The sequence below is a fragment of the Octodon degus genome, unplaced genomic scaffold, assembly GCF_000260255.1.
Source record: "Octodon degus isolate 3935 unplaced genomic scaffold, OctDeg1.0 scaffold00186, whole genome shotgun sequence".
NCBI lineage: Eukaryota > Metazoa > Chordata > Mammalia > Rodentia > Octodontidae > Octodon > Octodon degus.
In genome coordinates this window covers 494,433-504,560 of record NW_004524762.1, presented here as the reverse complement: position 1 = coordinate 504,560, position 10,128 = coordinate 494,433, and the positions used below count along the sequence as shown (strand labels likewise).

Below are 10,128 nucleotides of genomic sequence, written 5' to 3'. Positions count from 1 at the left end.
CGCCGCCGCCGCCGCCGCCGCCGCCGCCGCCGCCGCGCCCGCTGCTCCTCGCCGTCCCCGCTGCAGTGCGAAGGGCTCGAAGATGGCCGGTTGGCAGAGCTACGTGGATAACCTGATGTGCGATGGCTGCTGCCAGGAGGCCGCCATTGTCGGCTACTGCGACGCCAAATACGTCTGGGCAGCCACGGCCGGGGGCGTCTTCCAGAGCATTACGGTGAGCACCGCGGCGGCCGCACCGGTTTCCCGCATCCGAGCCGGGCTGGTGGCCGAGGGCGCCGCAGCACGGGGCGGGCTCAGGGCCGGGCCGGCAGGTGTACGAGGAGGCGGCGGCCCCGAGGATGCGGCCACCGGGCGGACTGCGGGGCCAAGGCCCGGGGACGCCCCCTGCCCAGGCCTGGCCGACGGCGGACGGACGGGCGGGGGCGGCGGCCGATCCTTGCCTGCCTGGCCGGGGCCCGGGTGGGGGAGGGTACGTGCACCGTTGGGCTGGTGGAGGATGGCTCTGCTCCTCCGATGCGTTTCCCCAGGTTCCCGGGAAGCCTTGAGGGTTGCTCTGCACGTTCCGGGGTGGCAGGGGTTTCGGGGGTCTGGGCCAGGGCTAGGGCTAGGGCTAGGGCTAGGGCCCGGGCGGGCGGGCGGGCAGGCCGGTCGGGGTCCCCGGCGGCGTGCTGTTCCCGGCTTCGCGGGCAGCGCAGCCTGTGGGAGGCGGCAGTGGCCAGGCCCCCGGGATTCTCGAAGCGACTTTGCGTAGGTTTGCCGGTGTCCAGGCCTCCGGGGCTTGCGAGAAATGTACGCCAACCACGTAGGTGGATTCGTGAATCTCGACTTCAGCTCCGGCTCTGTGGCTTTTTTTTTTTTTTTTTTTTTTTTTTGGTTGTTATAAGGTCTCACTATGCAGCTAAGGCTCATAAGAGTTTCAACCTCTCCAGTGCTGGAATTGGTGGCCTTGCAGCTTTTCTGAAGAAAAATGGCAGAATTTTTTTTTTTTTTTTTTTTTTTTTTAATTCTCCAAGATGGCGAACTGCCATTGATTTCTTCTCCTATGGAGAGTCATCGATATACCGTTATCCCCAGTTATGCAACATGCTTCTTAAAAAGGAGTGATTTTAGGGGGCTTTTAGTAATTAGCAAACACAGGGGGTGGAGGACACTTCTCCAAGTCCTTTTCGTTACTAATGCTATTAAAGAAACTAGTGCATAAATCAATGAAGATTTATGTTTCATAATGCCTGATATTCTTGTGACTTAATAGTTTTGGCTTGGTTGTCACATGTTTGGGGGGTATGAGACACAGAGCTTCCAGAACTGCTTATTGTTCTGCTTGTTTCTTCCCAAAGCTGTTTGTGTAATGTTGAAGTATGGACTATGAGACCGTTCGCTTCATTTGTTAGCCTTACATTCGATCCCTTCCAAACTCCCAACATTACTGTCCTCCTATTATGGGTACTAATTATTCTTTTACTACCTGACATGGTTTAGTATCTCTAACTGTTGAACTTAGTCCTTGATACTTTAAGATAATCTATATCTGCAGTGAACTACGGTTCTTACAGAGATTTGGCATGTGGTGATCAACTTTTTTTCTGCAGTCCTCCTGTCTTTGTGTGAGAGTTCCCGCTGTCTGGCTAGGAAGATTGCGGGAGTGTGCTTGGAAATGGCTGGGGCCTGCTATGACTCTGCAGTTCTGATGGGGGCGACGCCTTCCTTCTTATTCATGGAATTATGTTAGAATTCCCCGTTTGTTCTTTCCGGTTCTGGTAGCTGAACCTCAGTTTCTTTCCCGGTCTCCCTCCATTTTCTCTCTCCTTTACCCTTGCTAACTGCAGTGCTGTAGAGAGAAACTGTTTTGCTTTTGCCTGGAGAGAAAAGTGATTACTGAGATGGGAAAGGAAGAGAAGTTGGAGACAAAAAGGAGTAGTGGCTAGAAAAGTAGGAGGGAAATACGAATTTGGAAAGGCGCTGAGGTTTAAGGATCAAAATTCATATTACCAGGGATAGTTCCAGTTATTCCATGAAGACAAATCAGATTTGCTAAGCACAAGATTTATTTCAGGAGACTTTGAACCAACTTTAAATTTGCTGCAGCGTGACTGACTAACGTGACTGAGCATGATAGACAAGCTGTTGAGTTTATAGCTGAATCTTTACATAAGCACTCTCAAAAACACCAGCTGACTTGATGCAGTTCATAAATAACTTTAAGTTTGTAGTTTGTTTAGTGTCAGCTACCAAGTGTTCAGAGCCATTGTGTAGGCATGTTTTACTTAGCAGGCCACACTTTACTGTGACAGAACATTAATCTAAAGCATGTAAATCATGTAGGATTCCATAGTCCTCCAGAAAAGACTGAATCTTAATTTTACACTAGTAAAAATTGGTTGCCTTGTAGTGGTAGTACAAAATCAGTGCAGTCTTGTGTTCTGTTGAGCTGTGAAAGAACCAACTACAACTTAATTTTTCTTTTTCTTTTTTCTTTTGGGGGGGGAGACAGCCAATAGAAATAGACATGATTGTAGGAAAAGACCGGGAAGGTTTCTTTACCAACGGTTTGACTCTTGGTGCAAAGAAGTGTTCAGTGATCAGAGATAGCCTATATGTGGATGGTGACTGCACAATGGACATCCGGACAAAGAGTCAAGGTGGGGAGCCGACGTACAACGTTGCTGTCGGGAGAGCTGGTAGAGGTAAGCAAGGTATTATTTGATTAAAAGTTGCATGCCGTTTTACAACTTAATAATCATAATAATCGTTTCTTTAACATTTTGGATAGAAGTTAGTCCATAATGGCTGTTAAGTTGGTTTTTGTGAACTGCCCAGCACTGAAGGAAAGCACTGCTTCAGACTTACCTGCTTTACACTAGTTGCACGTGCAGCCTAGAGCCTTTAATCTTGGCCTCACTCAGACGTAGAATAGAATCAACTCTTCATTTTCAGCCTTAGTGAACTTACTAAGTTGTCTGAAAGTGCTTGATATATAATCCTGTGGTTTATAAAATTGTTAAATTTAAATCATTTGCTTATTTTTATCCATCAGTCTTTTCAATTTCCCCCCTTTCTTGATTAGGTTTTTAATGACTTCACTGCTCATCATAATGAAAAATTAAATTGTTTCTTTTTTTTCTATTAGGAATATTGCTAGAGAAGAGAGGGATAATTAGATTATGGTTTTGGAGTAAGTTGTCCCTTTATTAAAATATTTTATTCTTTTTTTTGGTGGAACCAGGGATTGAACTCAGGTCCTTGCGCTTGTCAGGCAAGCACTTATTCTACTGAGACATCTCCCAGGCCCTACAATACTTTAAATCTGGTGTCAGCATTATGGAAATTCTTACTACACCAAAGAAGTCTCATTTTTTCAAAAGAAACTTGAAACTGAATTTTATTATGATATCTGACTGACCTATCATATAATTAAATACATTAACTTGTATAAATGTTTAAAAAATAAAGCAGGGCTTCTGTAGCCTTATTTGGCAAACTTGGTGCATCTGATTTTAAGAACAGCTCTACCAGGTGAAGGGACTTGAAGCTGCAGGTTCATGCTCTGGTTTTATCAGTCCCCTGCGATTATCCTAACAGCTGCTTTTATTCTGGTGTGAGTTGATGTTCATGGATACGTATAGGAAAATTAGATGACTCTGAAATAGTATCCAAGTCTCTAAACATTAGCGGTGCTCACAGATACCTAGGCTAAAAAAATGCATTTAACCACATGATGTGAAACCAGATTGAGATTTTTCACGTTACAGAGCACTACTGCCATCTAGTGGCAGTGAGTGCAAAATCTGACATACACTTGTACATATATTTGGGGGTAGGTTTTTAATTGCATCACAAAATCACCTGGTATTAGGAATAGTAAATCTATATCATGAGTTTAGAGTCAGTTAAAAAATCATGATTTATCGTAGTGAAAATATCAATATGCATACAACTTAGTTTTCACCTGACCTTTTCTCAGATTGTTTAATTTTTATTTTCCTTTGGAAATAACAGGCATATTTATAGTGTTATTGATAAGACTTAGTTTATACTTAGCAAGCACACTAAATTTGTGGATAATTACCTGAGTTTTATAGTAATTTTTGGGCCAAACAATACATATATGTCATGTAAACCAGAATTTTTACCCTAAAATTGTAGATAAATTACTGCTTTTCCCTCCAAAGCTAACATAAAGGTAATTGTATGGAACTTTGCTCCTGCATGATAGGCTTCTAAAATGCAGTCAGCAGTTAACTGTATTGTTCTTAGTATATTACTAATTTGAAAGTTCTCCATTTTGGAGACCTAATTGACTTCAGTGCTTGACAGTTCATAGAAAACTAACTTAATGTTAACTTATATTAATCAGGGATCTGTCTGCTAAAACTTGCGTGACTTTCTTGATTAACACTTCTTTTGAAACACTTTTCTTCTTTCTCTTTCAGTCTTGGTCTTTGTAATGGGAAAAGAAGGGGTCCATGGAGGCGGATTGAATAAGAAGGCATACTCAATGGCAAAATACTTGAGAGACTCTGGGTTCTAGCTGCTAGGCAGACTGTTAAGTATTAGGGGAAAATTGCTCTTAAACTTTCCTAGCTGTAAGCTTAAGTCTTAATTCTGGAAACTTTATTAGCAATGCAGGGTGATGGGGTATGAACCTGTGTCTCCTTTGTATCCCTCTGTTGGTGGGGAAAGGTGTCTTTCTTTCTGCCCCTCTTAAAAATAATTCTGTTCACTTTTGTTTTGTTTCCTTGTATACTCCAGCATTGGTTATAGTCATGGGAAAGGAAGGTGTCCACGGAGGCACACTTAACAAGAAAGCATACGAACTCGCTTTATACCTGAGGAGGTCTGATGTGTAAGCAGCCTCTCCCCATCTACCTAGCAACTGTCTTCATCACCACCCCAGTTATGGTCACAGTGCTGCCAGACTATAGATGGTAGCTAGTTTTCTTTACCTATTTTCTAATGTCATGATTCCTGTTTGCCCAATGGATCATTTGTATGTTAACCACTGTATGTAACCAACCTTTATCTGGCAACATAATTGCAGCACAATAATGATTTGCATGATACCTTGAAATTGGGGGGAGGGGGCATGCCAACTTGGGCATCACTTTGTCTTAGCAATTAATGGGATATTGATTACTAAAATAAGTTAATATTAAGCAAGGTGCCGGTTGTACAATCTCTAATTTGATCAGTGTCTTTTCAGCACTTTGAGCATTTACTTGGCTCATGTAGTCTTCCTTTTGTAGCGCATGGTTGGGAGGAAAAAGTGCATGCATCTTTCCTTCACTCTCTTTCCTCAACACTTTCTTTGCCCATATGGTATTTGGTTTGCTTCCATCCTATTTCCTTTTAATGCAGTGCCTGGTTTACTTAACCATTTAATACCCCCTTTGTTGATGAGCTATTGAGAGCTGCATAGTTTGCTTTTAGTATTGTGGTTGCACTTACCATTCTTTCATAGCGTCATAGGACATATGAAAGTGCATCTGCAAGACAAGAGCAAAAGGCACTTCCTCCCATGACCTTATAGTAACCATACTGATTGGATCCCCAGGGACATTCCATCGTTGCAACAGCTCAGATTTCTGTTCCTGTCTTTTTCTTTGCACACCAGCTCTACTCTTTAGTAAAGTTATAAAGGCTGCCATTATGGACATTAGGTATCCCAACATAACCACCTGGAGTGTGTCCAGTTTGTTCTTCATAGGACCAATTTTTATTTGCAGCTTGAGTTTTTATATGAAGTTGCATTATTGTGGACTTGGCTGTCTTGTGATGAATTTTTTTCATATGTATTCTGTGCCATACTATTGTTAAAATGAAATGTTGCTGTTGTGAGATGGATTTTAACTGACCTATTAAGGGTTTCTTTTGAATGGCACTACTTTAGGGACATTCTAGTATTTGCTTCTATTGTTTGGGCCTTGTGGATAATGTACAGATTTAAAAACAAATCTTGTTGCTGATTTGTCCATTTCTTTCCCTGCACTTTGTTACATCTGGGATACAGTCTAACTCATCTGATTTAATATGCATTTAAAAAAATGCCATAACTATTAAACACCTTGTTTACAGACAGATGAAATAAATTTATTCCAACCAAATACTCTAGACTCCTGTTGTTTATGTAAATTGTCAGCTTACTGTTGATTTTTGACACGGGGGGGTATAAAGAACAGGCCAAAATCTGCTGCACGCATAAGACTAGTGCGTAGGAATTTTTTAATAAGCTTTGATCTACTAAAAGCATTTAGTTATTACAGGTTCATCTTCATGCTTACGTGAAGAAAACTGACTTTCTGCTAGAAAATATTTTCCTTTGTTGGTTCCTTCATGTGAAATCTTTAAATGTAAGCAGGAAGAGGTGGTAATACCAAGAAGTGTTTCTGTACTTTTGTGGATTCTTCAGTGCTGAACTGTCATATGACTTTGGATTTGGAGTCTGTGTTGGCAGGCTCTGTCTGCTGGGATTCACCCACATAAGAACAGAAGATTGCTTAGGTAGCACTGAAGAGAACTGAGATGCTATTACACATTATGGCTTTTGGAGTAGCATGTTTATCATGACTAAATAGTTTAACAGTAGTGTTCGTAAGTTCATCAGTGCTATTCAGGTTTACTAAGTATGTAAGTTTAGGGCTATTAGGCAAATTATCGTTACCATGAACTGTCAAGAAGAGCTTAGAGCTGACTTGAGTTCCATCCTAGAAATGGAAGCCCAGGAAATCTCTTTACAGAAAAGTCATTCTGGTTCATGTTAAGTGGCCCACATGTTGTCCTTGAGAAAGAGTGGGTCAGGGAACAGGAATTACTGTTTTTTCCTTACTTAAAATACACTAGACATGACGCAACCTGTTTACTTTGACAATATTAAACTATTAAGGTGACATTTAGGGCTTCTTTATCTGAACATACTCTAGAAAAACAAACACTAGAAGTCCGATATCAGTTTTTTGTCCTGTTAAAAGATTTGTGCTGAGGACAGAAGGTTTGGACAAATGAAAGTTTACTGATTAGGTTACGATGATTTGCAATTTTGTAGTAACAGACACATTCATGCATGAGTTGTAATGAACTGTTAAGGTAATAATTAAGCATTGGCCAAAATGGTGAAACCTTTAAAGAACTTACTGGTAAGAAGGATGTAGAGAATTGGGTGGAAGAATGAAACACTGTAGAGTTACTGTATCACCAAAATAGTAAACGGAAAGTAATCATTGAGACACACATCCCCAACATAATTTTAACAGAGAATTAAATACATGGATGTGTATTTTGCTTTTATGTGGAGATAAAAATACACTAGAATCTCCCACTATATAGCATTACTTAAATAATTTTGGAAAACTTATGGTGTAAGAGAAGTGAGATGAATAATGATTTTGTCTGTAGACAGCCACTGAAGAATGTCACAAGAACATGCTCACCACTGAGTGGCAGATGAAGGTAGTGAGTGGACAGCATTGTAGGCAGTATTTGCGGGCTGTTTCCAGGGGACTTCTGATTTCCAACATTATTGAATAAGAAAAGTTTTAAATTAAGGAGTTTCAAATACTGGATTTTAATTTTACTATCCTTTTCAAAAAGCTTAATTTATAACAAAATTACAAATTTCAAGTGCATACCAACCAAGAAAAAGTAAAACCCTACCCAGTGTGGTTAAAACATTTCACAAATTTTTTTACAACTCAGTTTTTGATTGAGAAAAACAACCAGGTCTTTGACCTGAAACATGGATTAAGGAGTAAAGGAATACAACATTTAATATATAGCTACACACAGTGACTTCTAACTATTCCTTTTTTAAAAAAAAATTTAAAGGCTAATGTTTATTACATATTTATCCCCCAGATAGCAAACTGAGTATTTTGCCCTTATATCCTGCCTTAGATTAAATTAAAATTTGCACGTGACCAAAAGGTATAAAAAGGTTTGGGCCATATAATTATGTGACATTACAACTTCTGCTTAATACTATGGTAAAACTAATGTTCTTTTTTAATGTGTTGTATCTTAAAAGGACAGAGGAGAATGAGGAGTGTCATGTTGAAGTCAACTTTTTATTTCCCAAGCTGGAAATGCCTTTTTTCCTAACTATAAAAGTTTTTAAAAAGAAAATTCAGAAAATGCAATTTCCTCTTTTATTGTTACATTTCCTCCAAAGTGTATTAAGTTTCAAAAATTTTATTAGTGCACATTTATAGAATATAATGTTTATATTCACCTTAGGGTATATGTACATATATTTAATTTTTTTAAAAAAACAAAGGGCTTATATATCAGGTATACTTACGCTTCTGTAATATTATTTTATTCACACTTTTCCATGTCAGCATATATATCTACTGTAAAGATGTACAACACACTTTATTTTTGGAATGATTTTGGCTGCAGTCTTGACTTTGGTTTTTTGTTTTTGTTTTCAGATTTAGATAGCCTAAATCTTGTGAGCAGTTACTTCATATAAGGTTCTGAGGTGGTGTATGTTTACCTGATCTCATTCATTATACCTTCGTAGCAATATAAAGCTATGTGGTAACAGTACAGTAGAACACTTTTTAAAGTGGAAAAGTTTTATTAACATTCAAACTCTCCTCATATAAGGCCATATAAAAATTCTTAGTAGTTTGATTATACATTTTATAATTTCTACATAGTTACAGTGCTGTATAATATAATTTACCTTTTCATAATACATCATTTTAATACATTAGTCCTGTTAAGCATTTAGTTTTAATCTAATACTTGAACAGTTTTTCTGTACATAGGTTAGGGCTAATTAGCATACGATGCTCTTTATTAAGAGGTATATAATCTGAGTATTAACAGTTGCTGAAGTTTGGTATTTTATGCAGCATTTTCTTTTTGCTTTGATCCCAACAAAACCCTGAAGGATACTGAAATCTTGTGAATCCAAAGACATTACTTGTTGAACATAGTCATAACATTATAGTATTAAAACCCTTTTGAAATCTGCACTAGTTACAGGCTGCTTGGGAATAGAAAGAAAAAGGATAGCTTTGAGTTTTTGTGTGGTGCGAACAGGAGGGGAGAAATGGTAAAATACCTTGTTGCTTCTCACTAACAAAGGCAACGCAGAAACACCAGAACATGCTCAACTCGCTCTTAGGTGATGAGTGAGGTGTGAGCCCTGGCTTTAGCGCGTGCTAGATGGCCATGGCACTGATTTCATGTGTGAAACGCAGAACACTTCCATACTGTGGTCTAAGTCTTAATCGCAAGCTGTATTGAGATTTAAAAAATGTTTTGGCTACATTTCATCCTTGATGCCTGAGTTACAGCACCAGTCTGTTATTACTTATTAGTAAAATGATGTGTAATCCTGCAGATAAGTGCCAGGTAAGAGCCTGTTTTGGTATCTGATCAAACTAGAATACTAAAAAATAAGTTATTTCTACAGAAGTCTCTAAAAGGAGCAAAAAAATCAAATTATGTACCTAAATCAATGTTTTCAAGGGAAGTAAACCCATCACCTTATGAAAGTCACACGGTGTTCGCTAGGCTGCAGTCCCGCTCACCACCAGGCTGCAGCTGGACCACCACACTGTGTTCATTCACTTCGTTCTCTCCCTCACTGCTGTCAGTGTCTTCGTTGTCATCATCCTCAATGTCTGAAGACTCTGTCATGTTCTGATGTGAGTGCGACTCTGACAAAGCCCCAAACGACTGGGTACTGACAGAAGCCAAAGGTCTAAGCAGAGGGGTGTGTTCTGACACTTCGTTTTCTTCTTGACTACTGTCTGTGTCAGAGTCAGAATCACCTTGAGAAGGAACAACTTTTTGCTTGCAGACTGGACAGGTTTTCTTGGTTTTAGTTAGCCAGGGGTCTACACACTTGCAGTGATAAGCTGTTGAAGTAAAGTACACATCTTTAGTTAGGAAACCGTGTTGACAGCATTATACTGAATCTCATGTTTATTCAGTGTATGATACACACATCATGTAGAGACAAGACAGGAGTTTGTTCATTTTTATAAATAAACCTCTGCCCTTTAATTTGAGATTGCTAATTACTACAGTCCCTAGCTTATGGTGTGCTAATGACTATTTTCTCTCTTCCCATGCAATACTGAACCTAAATAGAAATTACTATATTTGTAAATTCAAAGC

At 39.6% G+C, this 10,128-nt stretch overlaps 2 protein-coding genes across 4 annotated transcripts in view; one reads left to right on the top strand and one right to left on the bottom strand.

Moving 5' to 3' along the window:
* Nucleotides 1-6: 6 nt before the first annotated feature.
* Pfn2 (profilin 2) lies at nucleotides 7-6,103 on the top strand. 2 transcript variants are annotated; one of them, XM_004643914.2, is made up of 3 exons: nucleotides 7-214; nucleotides 2,492-2,684; nucleotides 4,750-6,103. In XM_004643914.2, exons 1-3 carry the CDS (start codon nucleotides 83-85, stop codon nucleotides 4,845-4,847), a joined length of 423 nt encoding a protein of 140 aa, XP_004643971.1. In that variant the 5' UTR covers nucleotides 7-82; the 3' UTR covers nucleotides 4,848-6,103. The 2 variants fall into 2 exon arrangements, with proteins under 2 accessions (XP_004643971.1, XP_004643970.1); XM_004643913.2 differs by having other exon boundaries at nucleotides 4,431-6,103.
* Nucleotides 6,104-8,115: 2,012 nt separating this feature from the next.
* The window catches only part of Rnf13 (ring finger protein 13), a 170,918-nt gene continuing 168,905 nt past the window's right edge, over nucleotides 8,116-10,128 (bottom strand). For both annotated transcript variants that reach the window (XM_004643911.2, XM_023704085.1), the window contains exon 10: nucleotides 8,116-9,866. In XM_004643911.2, coding sequence (XP_004643968.1) covers nucleotides 9,502-9,866 — 365 coding nt within the window. In that variant the 3' untranslated portion in view covers nucleotides 8,116-9,501. The remainder of the gene's footprint in view (nucleotides 9,867-10,128) is intronic.